The sequence below is a fragment of the Saccopteryx bilineata genome, chromosome 2, assembly GCF_036850765.1.
Source record: "Saccopteryx bilineata isolate mSacBil1 chromosome 2, mSacBil1_pri_phased_curated, whole genome shotgun sequence".
Taxonomy (NCBI): domain Eukaryota; kingdom Metazoa; phylum Chordata; class Mammalia; order Chiroptera; family Emballonuridae; genus Saccopteryx; species Saccopteryx bilineata.
The window spans coordinates 110,326,708-110,344,425 of record NC_089491.1 but is presented as its reverse complement, the minus strand read 5'-3'; the positions used below and the strand labels follow the sequence as shown (position 1 = coordinate 110,344,425).

General features: G+C 38.9%; 1 protein-coding gene across 4 annotated transcripts in view; it reads left to right on the top strand.

The window, feature by feature from the left end:
- Nucleotides 1–17,718, top strand: part of NAV3 (neuron navigator 3) — a 296,173-nt gene that overhangs the window by 114,835 nt on the left and 163,620 nt on the right. For all 4 annotated transcript variants that reach the window (XM_066257605.1, XM_066257604.1, XM_066257603.1 and 1 more), the window contains one exon: nt 12,524–12,643. In XM_066257605.1, coding sequence (XP_066113702.1) covers nt 12,524–12,643 — 120 coding nt within the window. The remainder of the gene's footprint in view (nt 1–12,523; nt 12,644–17,718) is intronic.

Sequence of the window (17,718 nt, the reverse complement as noted above, 5' to 3'; positions counted from 1 at the left end):
AACCTGTTCCCATATATGTGATCAATAACTTTATCATCATCATAATTACATTTATTATTATTAATAATCATACTAACTGGGGGTTGTTATCATTAGTTATTGTGAATATTTAACATCATCCAGGAGGGAATACCCCATACAGGAAACAGTGTGGCAATACAAGAATTTCTTCTCATTCTTTCTTCTCTCCCTCCAATACCATCTTCTCTTTTCTTTCTCTGTCTCTTTAAATGAGGGCATATATATGTATTCTCTTTTAAATATTCACCACAGGATGAAGATTTAATTATATATATTCATATATTTATATAATTTATACCCACTCACACAAATATGCAGTCAATCTCATTTTTTGTGGTGCTTGTATTCTATAAAGTCAGCACAAACACTGAGTTAGTGAATACTAAATCACTCTAGGGGAAATACAAATTAGGCTCCTTTGAGCCTTTGATCATAACACTTTTATCAATGGATCAATATAAGATCTTGTTTTATGTGTGTTTAAGTTGAAAGACACCTTATTTATTATTTCATACATATTGGTTGGTTAATTAACATTGAACTCACACCAACAGCAGTGTAACTCATCCTTATCTAACATATTTTTCAATCAGATATATCACTGCCTCCTTGCTCTTAGGAACACAAGAAAGCTCTTCAGCACTCCACTTGGGGGGCATTTTAAACAGCAATATCTCCAACAGGAGGCATGAAATTTGAAAAAGATAGCTGTAAATAGGCTGTGAGGAGGACGTTTATTTGCAGTAGGAGAGCTGAAGCAAGAAGGCAGACTGTCACCTTATCCAACCTCAGTTGGAAATGTCCACATGGGCAGCTCACGCCTCTCACTGCCCTGCGCATGTCCATGAATGACCATGAACTTGCTGTTAGTACTGATTTGGGGGCTACAAAGTGAAGCGAGGAGGCAAACTTGCAAATATGGAATGTGTGCATAATGAAGATTGACTGTGTTGATTTGCACATACAGAAAATGCTTATCTGGAGAGAGAAAGCATATCTTGGGAGCAGTTTAAATCAGGTATCAAGAGACATCATGGTGCGGTGTATAATATCAAAAGGTTCATACAGATAAAATCTGAACTGAGAGTTCAGAATAAGGAGAAAACACTAAATCCTGGCATGAAATAGAAAGGAGTGAATAATAAAAGGAAACATTTAGTTCTGTTCACTATTTAAATGCCTAGAGAGGAAAGAACTATATTAAAGGAAAATGAGAAAAGTATAAGTATTGCAGAAGATATGTCATTCAGCAACCTTGACTAAAATATAATTTTCAAAGCAGAGGCACAGTTGGATTATATGACATTCAATTACCTTTCCCTTATCTGAGATTAAAATATTTGAAGATAATATTTGAGAGATAGGGACTATTGTGACAGGCCTCAATAACATTAAACTAAGAGGTGTAAACCAATGTTTTTCAACTGTTAATCCAAGGACTGGGCCACCAGAAATCTGTGCAGGTCCATGAAAGAGTCAACCACCCTGACATTGTACAAAGATTATAGACCCAATGATCTTAGTTGAATTAGCTTATGCTCAGGGTGATTTCTGCTTTAGTAGTTCCTGAAATAATTCTCCTATTTTCACAGGTCCTCGAGTGTAAAAAGTTTGAAAACCACTGGTTTAAGCAATGTACTATAATCAATGGAAAACACTATTTCTTAAAGAGAAGATTGCATAATAGTAAGAGCACATGAAGATGACCATGGTTTTTGAAAAACCAGTTTTGGGGAAATATGCAAAATGGATTGAGGGAAAAAGCTCTAGGGATAGATTTCAGGCACTGTTGCAAGAATTCAGGTCCAAAGTTAAAAGGCCCGACATATGGGAGTGCCATTGAAAGGGATGAAAGAAGGGAAAAAATTGATCCAGAGATACCACAAAGGAAAAATTTACAGACACAATGATAGGCTGCTCATGAGGAGATCAAAGAGGCAGAGAATTCAGATAAGATGGCTGTTGTATAAGCAAAGGAAATAAAAGATGATACTACTAGAGAAAATAGGCACAGAGAGAGCTTATTATATTTTTATTTTGGTGACAAAGCAGAGGAGATAATGAGTACAGAGTTTAAAGTGCAGGTTTGGAGATAGGGGTGTTACTACACTGAAAAGGGTCCCTTTTCCTGAGCACATCAAAGATGAATAAGACCCAGACAGGAGTTTGCAGCCAAAAAAGTAAAGATTTATCAAGGAGTTGGGGCCGTGTCCGGAGTCACAGTTAACTCATGCTTAAAGACTTGGCTCCTTAATGGCTTCCAGGAGGTGGGTTATATAGGGGGAAAAAATCATTAATTGTGGTGAATAATAACAGTGTTAGGGTCATGATCTCTACTGATTGGTTGGTGTTCGGGTAGGGGGTAATTGATCATTGCATTTGCCCCTGATGTCAGCCATAGAGTTGTTCTGTCCAATTTTGCAAGAATGGTATCAGAGCTAAAACACAAATGAGGCCCAGATATTATATTTAGTTTGAAAACTCTCTCAATAGTCAGTAGACTTGGGACCTTGTTTCTAAGACTCCTGGGTGCTGACTAGAACTTCTCTATCCTGAGGGCTTAATGATTAAGCAAGAGAGAGGGAGGTGGCTGAGTCAGGGTGCAAGGTGAGGCCATTTTGAGTCAAAAGAAGAAAATCAAAATCAAAGTCCAGATTAAAAACAATAAGGCTCCTGCATGGTTACAGAATGATAAAGTTAAAGTAATGGAAAGCAAAAGTAGTGTCTAGGGTAGAGATATACTGTCAGGTGTGATTTCATATAGCAGACAGTAGACATTATGGAAGACATGAGGACTCCTGGGAAAAGAATAGAGAAAGAAGAGTATACATATATACTCAAATTTTTTTCTTAAGTTCATCCTATGTGTCAAGCAACATTCTAGGCATTGCAGGTGTGATAGTTACAGATACAGTTTCTTCCCAAATGTGACTTATGTCATGCTAGTGTTTTTATATCCTTATATGTGCTCATTTATTCAATAAATGGATAGTAATACATAGACATATGTGTGTGTGTGTGTGTGTATACATTCTTAGATAACTGCTATAGTTTTTTAAGGAAATTTTAAATCAATTGATTTCTGCTTATAATATTACAGGCATGCCTTTACTCAGAAACATTTTGTGTTTTGCAGGATTGTAGCTGTAATAGTTTACACTAACTTCTGTAACAGAGAAATCTCAAAATCTCAGTAACTTCACATGGAGTTCATGTCTTGTTTGCACAAAACCCTCACTGGTGTTTCTGACCTTAACTTAGGGGATGTGTACCATATACTCCTTCATAGACTAAGGTAGATGATAGGTAATTCTGCTTTTATCCAGCCAGGTTTCCAATGTCACCCTGGGCATTAACATTCAACAGGTAGATGGCAAAGAGGGGAAGAACCATGGTGTAAGAGTATTTCATATGTACCAGGCCTGAAACTGGTCCATATGACTTCTACCCACACTGCCTTATCCAGAACAGCGCATGGCCTCATTAACCTGGAAGCCAGGCCAGGAAATGTGGTTCAGCTGTGTGCCCAGGAGGAAGAAGAAATTGCTTTGATGAGAGCTGGCTAGTCTCTGCTGATGTCACTACAAGGAAAAAAAAATGTTATACTCATTGTCCTTCCTACTTGTTTCATGCCTCACTGGGAAACCCAATTCAAATTTCTGTTCTTTGTTTGTTCCTTATCAGTCTTTCAAATGAAGTCTTGGAGAGTTCAACAAATAAGTCCATTTAAATATGCCTCAGTAGTCCACATGTTTTATGTTGACCAACAGCCATTCATATTCAGTATCTAAATGAACTAAGCAAAAACAGCAAAGATTCTGTATGAAAATGTCCTCTGGTGATTTTTATCTGCTAGGCCTTGTCCATTTTTTGTTTCCTATGGTAGAGTACAGGATGATGACATTTAAAGAATGACCCAGAGTTCTGTTCCCTGGCTGGAGGTGACTAGATATGGTCAGCAGGTGATATGGATGGTCTCAGCTCATGTGTGACTTAGTGAGCATTGTGTGGAAGACACCCAAGGTGTGCCATTGTTAGCAGCCATAGAATTTACTCCAGAGTCTCACCCTAGAATTGAATGGTATAAAGTCAAGAGGACTAGAGACATCTTAGGGGAATTTTAATTTAATGGTGTTTTCCTTAAGCAAGAAAAAAGGGCACAGAAATGTCTGTGCTATAATTCTTGAAAAAACTGAGTCACAAAGTTAACTTACTCTTCTCAATTTTTGAAAGTGTGGTTGAGTGATTAAAGGGGCAAATGTCTCAAAGAACAGTAATAAACGAAAATGTTTAATTTAGGATTTTTTCCCCTTATGTAACCACAAGGAATATCATGAAATAAATGGGAATGGAGTTTCATTTTTTTTTTCACATACTTTAAGTAGAGCTCAGAAAATTAATCAGCATTCTGAAAGTTCAAAATTTCTTGAAGCATGCAAAGACTTATCTCTGTCTTCTCTTTTTAAAATTACTTTGAACACTCGGGGATGTGAATCTGCCAGTAATTAGGAATTAGTCAGGGGAAGGCCTCTTACTTATAATGAGTCCCTTTGAAAAAGTCTTTATTTATGAAGCAAGAAACAGCACACCCTGGACTATTGGGGGAAAGTTACATATTTTAATTGGGTAGAAATTGAAGTTCTCAGCAGGTGTCACAGTGATAAATAGTTGGGCCAAGAAAATAACCAAAAATTCTCCTTTAAGTTACATGGCCCAAACACAAAGGAATTTAACTCTGTGGAATGAAATTTGTAAAAAGGGAGGTGGGTATTTTAATCCTGCTCTTCCTTGATCCTCTCTCCCTTCTCCTTTGGTAAACTTTGTGATGACTAAAGCATGCATAACATCAGGGCTATGCAAGGGCAGGGTTACCTGATTGGATTAAAAGGATTTAAATGATGAACAACAGGTTCCTAATTCTGATGCTTCTACTAATTTTATATTCAGGAGATGAGTTATTTTTAGTGAATGTAGAAATTCTAGTGGAAAAATAGCTGGTAAATCTAGTCAGCACTTACATGCTAAGCAATGTTTTATGCATTTAAGGTTTAAATGACTTGAAGAAGAACTCAAAATTAGTTAACCCACATTCTGGGAATTCAAAATTTCCATGCAGCGCTGGATTTCAACCTAAGCTGTCTGGCTCCTGTCTGAACTCTTAAGCACCTACCCTGTGAGATTGTTTACATGTCTACTTGTATACATTTCTTTCCTGGGAGTTGATTTTTTACAAACAAACCTAACAGCTTTTTAACAATTATTCATTATTAGTCTAGTTTTCTTACATAGCACATTTGATCTAAGACAGTGGTCCCTAACCTTTTTTGGGCCACGGACCGGATTAATGTCAGAAAATATTTTCACGGACTGGCCTTTAGGGTGGAATGGATAAATGTATCACGTGACCAAGACAAGCGTCAAAAGTGAGTCTTAGATGAATGTAACAGAGGGAATCTGGTCATTTTTTAAAAATAAAACATTGTCAGACTTAAATATAAATAAAACAGAAATAATGTAACTAATTTATTCTTTCTCTGTGGACCGGTACCAAATGGCCCACGGACCGGTACCGGTCCGCGACTCGGGGGATGGGGACCACTGATCTAAGGGACAGTTTTTTGTTTTTTGGGTTTTTTTATCGAGAAAGAGAAAGAGAGAGAGAGACAAGGACAGGCAGACAGAAAGAGAGAGAGAGAGAGAGATAAGAAGCATCAACTAGTAGTTGCTGCACTGCAGTTGTTTTTTATGTGCCTTGGCCGGGGACTCCAGCTGAGCCAGTGATCCTGCGCTCAAGCCAGCAATCCTGTGCTCAAGCCCTTGACCCTGGGCTTCCAAGCCTCGTCCTCAGCATCCCAGGCCAACACTCTATCTACTGCACCACCACCTGGTCAGGCAATAATTCTTAATATCATCTGTATTTATCAAAAAGAAGATGCTAAAATGGAGTTTCTTTGAGGTTAAAAAAAAAGCAATGAAGCATTTCAGATGCCCTATATGTTCATGTCATTTAAAAAATAGTTAATTGTAACACACAAATGCTAATATGAGATACTGAATATAAAAATGTAGAATTCTAGAAATATATAGTGGAAGCATAGGTTTTGAACCTCCCAAATTCCCAAAGAAACAGACAAAGCAACTAGATAGCAAAGTCAAAAAAATCATAATTACTTTTTACACCCCTCCCCCCCCCCAAAAGGATGATGACAAGGTGTCATCTCAAACCCCAAATACAAGCAATTCGAGACAAACAGCCAAGAGCCAAAGGACCAGCATGGTCTCAGCATGTTTCTGAGAAATATCAGAGTGTAGTAGTGGGGCTCTGATAACTCTGAAAACAGAGGAACCCAAGGTGAGCCAGGAGAAGCAAAGGAGAAACACACGGGAGCTTTAACATAGCAGCTGAAGTTGGAAGGGTCTTGACCACTTAACCCGTCAGGGAGAGTAAGGGCCACAGTTCATGTCTGAAGAGAATGGAGCAGTCTAGTTCCTACAAATTTATTAAACTGTCTGGCTATGGCTCCCTTTTAGGACAGGCTCCCAAAATGAACAGGACGTGGCAATAAAAATAAAAAGGTAGTCTAGATAAAAATGGGAGATAGGAACAGAGTCTAAAAATCTCAAAAAGCTAATTACCACATTTCTAAACACTACACAAAAATAACAGAAGCAGTTACTGTGTAAAATTGGAAATATTTTTAAATCAAATTTCTTTTATTTAGAAAATTTATTTTGACCTAAAAAATAATCAAGAGGAAAGTATCTAGATGAAACCTCATGTGCAACACATATAACTAAGAATAGATTACTATCAGTGAGGAAATAAAAAACAAACAAACAAATGAAAAAACAAAACAGAAACTAATAGTAAAATTAGCAAAAGACATAAACAGTCATTTCAAAGATAAAACAAAAGTGACTTTTAACAAAGTAAAAACGGCTTGATAATCAGGGTGGCACTTGTAAATTAAAACCGTACTGAGAATTTTCATCTATTGGCAAGTAGAAGTTTATTCTGAAAGTATTTGGGGAACTGTTTGTCAGTGACGAGTAAGACTGAATACCTGTATGCCTCTTAGGACCCAGTGATTCTCTCTTTAGCTATAGACTTTAGAGAGGTGCTTGAATGTAAGAGCAGCAAAGTTGTGTACACAACTGTGCATGGCGGCACTCTGTGTAGCAGCAAAAGACTAAAAGCAGCTCAAATATCCATAGTAGTTAAATGGACTAATACATATTGTACATTGGTAGAATAGAGATATATGTCTGTAAAATGAATAGTACATCAAGATAGATGACTTGCAAAAATGTAATTTTGAGTGAAGAAAGTAGTCACAAAAGAATACAAATAGAGCCTGACCAGGCGGTGGTGCAGTGGATAGAGCATCGGACTGGGATGCTGAAAACCCAGGTTCGAGACCCTGAGGTTGCCAGCTTGAGCACAGGCTCATCTGGTTTGAGCAAAATGCTCACTAGCTTGGAGCCAAAGTCGCTGGCTCAAGCAAGGGGTTACTTGGTCTGCTGAAGGCCCGTGGTCAAGGCACATATGAGAAAGCAATCAATGAACAACTAAGGTGTTGCAATGAAAAACTGATGATTGATGCTTCTCATCTCTCTCTGTTCCTGTCTGTCTCCCTATATATCCCTCTCTCTGACTCTGTATCTGTAAAAAAAAAAAAAAAAAAAAAAAGAATACATATAGAGTGGTTCAATTTAATTAGAGTTCAAATCCAAGAGATGCTAAATATATATGTGTATATATGCATATATATTTAGGGAAACATGCCCATTTGGTAAAACCATAAAGAAAAGTAAAGGAATGCTTAACACAAAATCCAACACAGATGGTATTTCTAAAAGGGAGATTTGGGGAAATAATTTGTCCATTTGAGGAGCCAAATGGACATTGAAGAAACTGGAAATGTTCTAATTCTTTTATTTATTTATTTATTTATTTATTTATTTATATTTATTATTTATTTATTTATTTTTTAATAAATTTTTATTAATGTTAATGGGATGACATTAATAATTCAGGGTACATATATTCAAATAAAACATGTCTAGGTTATCTTGTCATTAAATTATGTTGCATACCCCTCACCCAGAGTCAGATTGTCCTCCGTCACCCTCTATCTAGTTTTCTCTGTGCCCCTCCCCCTCCCCCTAACTCTCTCCCTCCCTCCCTCCTGCGTCCTCCCTCCCCCCACCCCTGGTAACCACCGCTCTCTTGTCCATGTCTTTTAGTCTCGTTTTTATGTTCCACTAATGTATGGAATCATGTAATTCTTGTTTTTTTCTGATTTACTTATTTCACTCCTTATAATGTGATCAAGATCCCACCATTTTGCTGTAAATGATCTCATGTCATCATTTCTTATGGCTGAGTAGTATTCCAAAGTGTATATGTGCCACATCTTCTTTATCCAGTCTTCTATTGACGGGCTTTTTGGTTGTTTCCATGTTTTGGCCACTGTGAACAGTGCTGCAATGAACATGGGGCTACATGTGTCTTCACGTATCAGTGTTTCTGAGGTTTTGGGGTATATACCCAGTAGAGGGATTGCTGGGTCATAAGGTAGTTCTATTTGCAGCTTTTTGAGGAACCACCATACTTTCCTCCATAATGGTTGTACTACTTTACAGTCCCACCAACAGTGAATGAGAGTTCCTTTTTCTCCACAGCCTCTCCAACATTTGCTATTACCCGTCTTGTTGATAATAGCTAATCTAACAGGTGTGAGGTAGTATCTCATTGTAGTTTTGATTTGCATTTCTGTAATAACTAATGAAGCTGAGCATCTTTTCATATATCTGTTGGCCATTTGTATTTCTTCCTGGGAGAAGTGTCTGTTCATGTCCTCTTCCCGAAATGTTCTAATTCTAATGCCAGATAATAAGCACATGAAAGTTGATACTATTTTTTGTTATTTGAATGTGCCATTACACTTTATATACTTGCATAAATACATTTCACTATAGATCTTTTTTTAAAAAGCATAGAGTAGCTATTATGGTAGTATTGTATATCTTTATGTTGATTGAGAGAATAGGATTGAATAACATAAAAAATAATATGTTTTACAATTGTTCCCTATTTTAATGAATTCCAAAAAAAATTAGAGGGTAGTGATGCAGATTCACAGATTTGAACAGATTCCTACCTATAATAGTTGGGAGTGGTATAAAGCCAGTAGCCATGGCCACCATCACAGCTGCCTGGCCCATGCAGGTTCACATGGGATTTAGACAGATGGTAATTAAACAATGGAGCCAATAACTGGTGGGCCTTTACCTTTAATCCTAGCTTGCCCCCGGCAGGCAAGTGAAAACACATACTGGGCTCCAAAACCCACTCATTCAGTGCTCACAAAGCTACTGACTTATCCAAGTTTCCTAGAATCAAAAGTTTCTAGCTCACCAGCCTTATTCACCTCTGTTCCCCATTTCCTTCTCTCTGCACAAACTCTGTACAAACTGGCTTCTCCCTCAGCACTCCACCATCTTGGCTGCTTCCCCTGGCCTCCTCCACGTGGCCTTTCTCTGCTCTCCTACCGCATGGGCTCTTCCTAGAACGTAATCACTCTTCTCCCGGAACAGTGTGATCTCTCTTCCTTTTAAAACCTTTTGGCGCGAAAGCCCTCCCCCAACACATATTAATTATATAATCACGCCCATCCCAAGCAATCACCTGGGTCAAGGGTTTCCACAACTTTTTGGTTCAATTAATACCTGTTATAACCCTATTTGATATTACCTGAAAAACTGATGGGCAAAAGGAAAAAAAATACTTATTTTCAGGAAGCATTTAAGTTCACTTGAACAAGCATTTAATATATTTGTTGATCCCAAACAATATACAAAACGCTTTGCTGGTCACCTTTGGAGATACGGAGATGAATGAGAGAGACCAATGAAATGTAAAACGTAACATATAAGTATTGTTACAACTTCTCCTAGAGATTAAATTTAGGATTAAGCACATTGCTAGCTAAAAAACAATAATAATAAATAATTTTATTTTAATTTTTATTAATTTTTAATTTATTGTGTTTACATGAATTCAAGTGTCCCACTAAATATAACACCCTCACCCCCCACCTGTGTCCCTTTTATACCCCCTTTGCCCCCCTCCCCCTAACTCCCTCCTCCTTTCCCTCTAGGATTTGCTGTCCTGTTATCTATATCTCTGTGTTATGTATATATAGTTTCACTAATCCCTTCACCTTCTCTGATCCCATCCCCTCATTCCCCTTCCCTCTGACTGCTGTCCCTCTGGTCCTTGTAACCCGCCTCTGCCTCTGTTTCCGTTCCTCAGTTCACTTTCTTCATAAATAAGTTATTTTTAAAAAGGAAGAATCTCACTTATCTGAAGAGAAGATTTCAACTACCCTCAAGGTCCTCCAACTACTAAGGACAGAATTTACTAATTATGTAGATAATTAGTCTAGCTCAGGGATCGGGAACCTATGACTCACGAGACAGATGTGGCTCTTTTGATGGCTGCATCTGGCTCACAAAAGACAAATCTTTAATAAAAAAAATAATAACGTTAAAAATATAAAACATTCTCATGTATTACAATCCATTCATTTCCTACCGCTCATGTTTATGGTTGCTGGTGGCTGGAGCCAATCACAGCTGTCCTCCGGGACAACACCAACTTTTTATTGGATAATGCATAACGTACACGGGTCATTGTATGGCTCTCATGGAATTACATTTTAAAATATGTGGCATTCATGGCTCTCTCAGCCAAAAAGATTCCCAACCCCTGGTCTAGCTATAACAATTTGGTGAATGGATGTTCAGTAGTGTAGTGATTAAATTTTTTGATACTGCAAGGCCAGGAGCCATGGCTGTCACTATCAAAGCAGCCGCCTGGCCCATGCAGGTTCCCATTGGATTCGGGCAGATGGTAAAGAAACGGCGGAGTCGGAGGATGGTGGGCCATCCTATTTATTGCTGTCTCACCAAGACAGGCAAATCACAAAAGAAGACAAGGGAAAAGCAGAAAACCAGCTTTTTCCATGAAGGGCAAGGGATCAGGGAAGCCCCTGCAATCGTGATAGCAGGAACTGAGTGAGCCAGCTCCTGGTCTGTCCCACTTTATAGTGTAGGAAACCAAAATCCCTTAATCCAATATACAAACAAGGAAGTCTCTGATACAAAGTCACTTATCCAAGGCATAATTGGATTCCTCATGAGAGCGCACCACCCAGATCATACAATCAGTCAAGGGTGTGGGGAAAAGCTTAGTCCTAAAACCAAACCTTAGGCTACAATGACCTGGCCTGCTTATAGCCTGTCCCCCACACCCAATATAAGTCACAAGCGAGCAACATATATATCATATTTACAAACTTATTTGACCATCAGATACCAAAAGTGAAATCAAGTTGAATTTGTTTAAACAACAATGATTATAAAGAAGCAGGGATTCCTCTTGGAATCCAAGGGCAAATTGTGAAGTTGAAACCATGTGGCCAAGTATGCCTGCTTCCTTTTATGCACCTGTTCCATTGTTTTTACTTTGCTGACCAGCTTTCTCTGAGGCTCTTTGCATCTAGTGAAGATAATTACCCATGGTTTCTGTGTTTTCACTATCATCAACTCTATCCACATAGAAATACTGTGTCTTAATCCCAGTTCTCAAGAAAAAAATGTTCAATTAGCCTAGCATGGGGTATGAGATTAAACACCCTGTTTTAGTATGCCTTCTTCAAGCAAGCAGTATTACCTAATAGTCGCAGGACTGAGGCTAAACCCGCCCTGAATAATGGTGGTGATCTGGTGAGAGCAGGGAAGAAGTGGATCTTGGGGACAGGAGGTGTAGCAGACAGGGTGGCCCTTCAGTTCAGATATCAAGGCACAGTGGTTTGGTTTCTGGAGCAGACTTTTTAGATGCGTTTCTCAATTCTGCCATCATTGGCTAAGTGATCTTGTGTAAGTTCTTAACCTTTCCACGTCTACTTCTTTTATTTTATCTCTAATGTGGGGATAATAGTGTAAATACATGTAGACTATTTGAAAAGTTCCTGGTACCATGTTACATATTTAATACATCTTGGTTATTATTTTATGATAGTGGCCAATCGTAATATTTATTTTACTTATCAAATAAATTATGGTATTTTTTTAAAGTTTAGTACTGTTCCTTTACTCCTACGACAACTGGTCCTTCAAAATGAAGTGATCTTACTTTTTATTTGCTAAGAGTTATATTATTTACAAGCCTGTTCAAAATATTGATAACAAAAAGGGAAACAGAGGTTTTAGAATTCTCTAGTTGCTTGTTATACTAGGGAAGATTAACTGATTTCCTAATAAACTGGAAAAGATATTCTAATTCTTCTTGATGAGTATAATGTTTATGTAGGAAAAAAACTATAATAAAGGATATTTACATAATTATTGAAAAATGTGAACACAGTTTATTAACGGCATTTATACAGATGAAGTCATTTACTTTTCTGTTTGTTAATCACACATTTATTTTCAGATACATGACAGATGGAGGACTCAACCTGTATACTAGAAGTCTGAACCGAGTGCCAGACACAGTGACTTCCAGGGATGTCATTCAGAGAGGTGTTCATGATGTGACGGTTGACGCAGACAGGTAAATGCCATCAGCATATATGATAATGAGGAGTGTATAAAGCAGTTTTGTAAATGAGACTCTAGGAGTTTTTCAGCATAAACCAAACAACTTTTGATTTTGACACAATAATTGTTTTAGAACATTAAAGAAACTAAGATGGTTTTGCTTTAAGATTCCCAACACTTTTTAATCTGTGTAAACGGAAAATAATTGAGTAGCCGGTAAGAATATTTAACAAGTTTCAGGTGCTGTGCCGCAAATTTTAGTATATCTGAAGCAAAATTATAAACATAGGCTTATGTTCTTTACTTGAAAAGAACCCTGGCTGATAAATTCCTTTCAATTTGGATATCCTCAGATGTATCTGGCGGCTAAAGATATAAAGATTGAAACAATTTAAATGATCGGGTACAGTAAGCTTGATGCTTTTCTTAAAGGGTTTGTTGAAAGTGTACAATTCTTGATTTAGGCTATTTTTTGATTAATAATTGTTTCAAATGGTTTAAAGGCAGGTGTGTGTGTGAGTTTGTTTCATAGACTAGTTTTTATTTTGCTGGAAATTGTTTTGTCAATTTTATCAGAACCACTGCTTTTCAAAAATATTGTCTGTGTAAATTTTTTTTTTTTGTATTTTTCTGAAGGTGGAAGTAGGGAGGCAGTCAGACAGACTCCCACATGCGCCCAACCGGGATCCACCCAGCCTGCCCACCAGGGGGCAATACTCTGTCTATCTAGGGTGTTGCTCTGATGCAACCAGAGCCATTCCAGCGCTTGAGGCAGAGGCCATGGAGCCATCCTCAGCACCCGGGCCAACCTTGCTCCAATGGAGCCCTGGCTGCAGGAGGAGAAGAGAGAGACAGAGAGGAAGGAGAGGGGGAGGGGTGGAGAAGCAGATGGGCGCTTCTCCTGTATGCCCTGGCAGAGAATTGAACCCGGGACTCCTGCACGCCAGGCTGATGCTCTACCACTGAGCCAACTGGCCAGGACTTGTTTGTGTAAAATTATGTTATAAGACATATTCTGGCCCTGGCTTCTTGTCTCAATGGTACAGTGTCATTTCAGTGTGGGGATATCCTAGGTTCAATTCCTAGTCAGGGCACACATGAGAAGCAACTATCTGTTTCTCTTCCCCTACCTTTCCCCCTTCTCTCTCTCATCCCTTCTTGCAGCCAATGGCTTGATTGAACGTCATCTCCATTTCTTAGTTTCCTCACATGGAATAATGCTAGCAAACTCTACAGAGAAAGGGGAGGTCAGGTGTAGGACACCTGCAGCACTTGCCAGAGACCAAAGTTTGTACTTCTTTCTACCTCTCTCCCCATCTGCCTCCTGGTAAAACTCCATAGTTCACATGACAGCTTCTAGTGCGTCTGGGTATCTTTGTGATATAATTATGCTAACAGTCATTTATTTTAACCCAAAGAAATTAAAAGTAACTTTCAAAGGGAGAGGGGATTTTTGTCTCCTTAACAATAAAGCAGCCTTGTGTTTCCATATGAAACATATACAAAAGTATAATACATGTCTGAGTATAAAACCCATTCTTGGATTTTGTGTTCTGCTGTGTTCTCCTACAAAAAAGATTTTTTCAAACATGAAGAAAAGAAGTAATATTTTCCTGAGCATTTTTCTTTTATACAATACATAGGTTTTCCTCTACCATTCTCCCTCCTCCACAAAAGCATCCCCAGACACTGAGGATCCATGAAGCCTCTGCCATAGGTGCTAAAAATAGCTCCCCAGATGGGCAGAGCATCATCAACTCCAGATGGGGGTTGTTGAGTGGATCCTGGTCGGGGCACATGTGGGTCTGTCTCTCTATCTCTCCTCTTCTCACTTGGAAAAAGGAGAAAAAAAAGACATATTCTGACCTAATTTTTCCCCCTCTTCACTTAGAGTTATGACTTTATTGAGTAGGAAAGGGTATCCATTTCTTGCACTACTATCTGTCAATCCTTAGAGTGGTTTTTAAATGCAGTCTTTATGAAGAAGACAAAAGGTTGAGATGTATCCATATTCTGAAATAGGAGCTTTGTCCAGTCCTTGTGCATTTTAGTACAGCCAACTCCAAAAGCTGGGCCGTGAATGCTGATATTGACCTTTAGTTTCTCCTTTGTCCCATGCTGCTGCTATTGTAACTCCTGTTGGCTAGAGGAACAGTGTTGACTCTTATCCCAGTTCTAGTCTATATGACAGGTGTGTGTGAGTGAGAGAGGGGGCGATGACAGAGGAGGAGAGAGGGAGAGCATATGTGGTTCTAAATGGCTTGTGAAGACTTTTGCCACCCCCATGCCCACCCCTGAATTCCTCTTCACCCACTTCCCTCACTGACTCCTTCCCTAACTTCAACCACCCTGGGCATGTTTTTGCTTTTGTGTTTTTGCTCCCTCTGCCTGGAATGTCTTATTTTTTTCTTTTTTTTTCTTTTTCTTTTTTTTTTTGTATTTTTCTGAAGCTGGAAACGGGGAGAGACAGTCAAACAGACTCCTGCATGCGCCCGACCGGGATCCACCCGGCACGCCCACCAGGGGCGACGCTCTGCCCACGAGGGGGCGATGCTCTGCCCCGACCAGAGCCATTCCAGCGCCTGGGGCAGAGGTCAAGGAGCCATCCCCAGCGCCCGGGCCATTCTTGCTCCAATGGAGCCTTGGCTGCGGGAGGGGAAGAGAGAGACAGAGAGGAAGGAGGGGTTGGGGGTGGAGAAGCAAATGGGCGCCTCTCCTGTGCGCCCTGGCTGGGAATCAAACCCGGGTCCCCCGCACGCCAGGCCAACGCTCTACCGCTGAGCCAACCTGCCAGGGCCTGGAATGCCTTTTTTGACACATTGTATTTCTGCCTCCATCACAGTGCTTCTGTTGTAGCTTAATGTTACCTTCTCAGAGAAGTATTTTCAGGGTAGCTAAGATACATTATGTTGCCAGTCACTTTCTTGGCCCTCACCTTGTATTATTTTCTGCAAATTTACACATCACTTCTTGAATATATCATATTTGCTTATTTCCATGTTTATTTTATATCTCCCTCCTGGCAGTATAAGCCCATGAATGCAGAATTTCTGTCATATGTGTTATATGTCAAGCCTTTAACAAATGTTTGTGGAGTGAGTGAACACAGGAGAGAATGTAGGCTACATTTTCCAGTAGGCTAGCAACATCGTTCAATTTGGTGGACCAGGCGGACAACACTAGGAAGACCCACGACTATAAAAACATGTAAGAGGGGGAATGAGTTATGTGGGAAAATAAAAAGCAGAAATTAAAGGGGAAGATCTCCAAAATGTGGATTACATTTTGAATTTAATGACCTACACATTGTTAGCTGACAATGGGAAACATTAAAGGAGGGGACATTTTTATTGTTTTGGGGGGAATGAGGTTATTATGGTAGAACCTAGGCATTGATATAAAGGTGACTTATTTTGGAGACAAGCAGAAAGCCAGCTCTCTTTGCTCCTTTGAGCCTTCTTATTGGGGCCTGATGGAGGAACCTCAGCCAACAGAAAGCCAAGATATGTGCTAATAAATTAAAGTATGCCATTTAAGAAATACAAAAACACATTTCAGTCACTTGTATATATGAAACAGCACAAATATTATAGTGAAAAATCCTACTATCAGCAGATTTTTCTCCTTTATTATAGACAAGTCTGAAGCTCTTTTAAAATCAGAAAGTGATTCAGGGTATATATCTTTTTACAAAGCATAGTCTTAAATGTCATAGTTGTGTAAGACCTTCTGTTAGTTTAAAATATCTTCTTATACAGGATCTTGTTTCATAAAATTTTCTTAATTCTGATATTCATTCCAGTTAGGATAGGCAAGGATGTCTACAAGCTAATGTCTCTTTGTCAGTTTTACACACACATAAAAGAAGATACTGAGAGGTCCTGCAATACAAAATAAAACTTTCATGACTTTATTTAATTCAGTGCTCCTTAAGTTTTTTCCATCACAGATTCCTCACTCTTTCCTCTATAATGATATTTAAGGTGCTCCTGTAACAGTTTAAGGAATGCTGATGTAGCCCTGACCAGTTGGCTCAGCGGTAGAGCATCGGCCGGGTGTGTAGCAGTCCCAGGTCTGATTCTAGGTCAGGGCACAGGAGGAGCCACCACCTGTTTCTCCACCCTTCTACCTTCTTTCTCTTTTCTCCTGAAGCTATGGCTTGAATATCGAGCAAGTTGGTCCCAGGCAATGCTAAAATAACTCAGTTGCCAAGCAACAGAACAGTGGCCCCAGATGGGAAGAGCACTGCTCTGTAGGGGGCTTGCCGGGTAGATCCTGGTCAGGGCACATGCAGGAGTCTGTCCTTGCCTCCCCATCTCTCACTTAATTTAAAAAAAAAAAAAAAGAGAGAAGGAATACTGATGTAGCCTAATGCCCTCATTTAGTGGCTCTAATAGCATAAGTATGTGGGTCTTTTACACCCTATACTTCCAGATTCTAGCTACCTTAGTGAAGGTCTTTCAAATAATATTAATCATTGGTTAATTTTAGTAAATTGGTAAGTGATAAGGCTTGTGATAGTTCACTGATAAGGAAGCTTAAAAGCAAAAAGCAATAGCAGTGTTTTATTAGTTTTTCCTATTTCTTAGGTGCAAAATCTGCATCAGTGAGATTGAACTTATATAATGGCTAAGTAGACAGCTGGCTAGAAGAGCAATGGGCCTGAATTGTTTGTGTTGCTATAGTTCCAGTGAATGTTGTAGGTTCTTCTTTGATCAAACTCTGGTTGAAGTGTGATGGGCAATAGGGAACAGCCGATGTCCTCTTCCCAGCATATTGAAATGGCTCCAAAGGAAAGAGGAGGGCTTTCAACAGCCAACTGGAGTGTATTTTATTACTCAAAAACATCACAGTTCTTATATTTTGTATATCAATCCAACACCAACCCCATTTCCTGATTAAGCAAAAGAAAGATTACAAAATGGGGCTATTTCTTGGACATGTTGGTGACACTCTGGGAACTTCACAAATAAATTTATAACCAACAGTTAAAATGTGCAGGCTTTATTCATTTGGCTCTGGTTATAATGAGGTGAACTATAATTCACATGCACTTAAAATTGGATTTTCAAATTTTAACAGGTAATT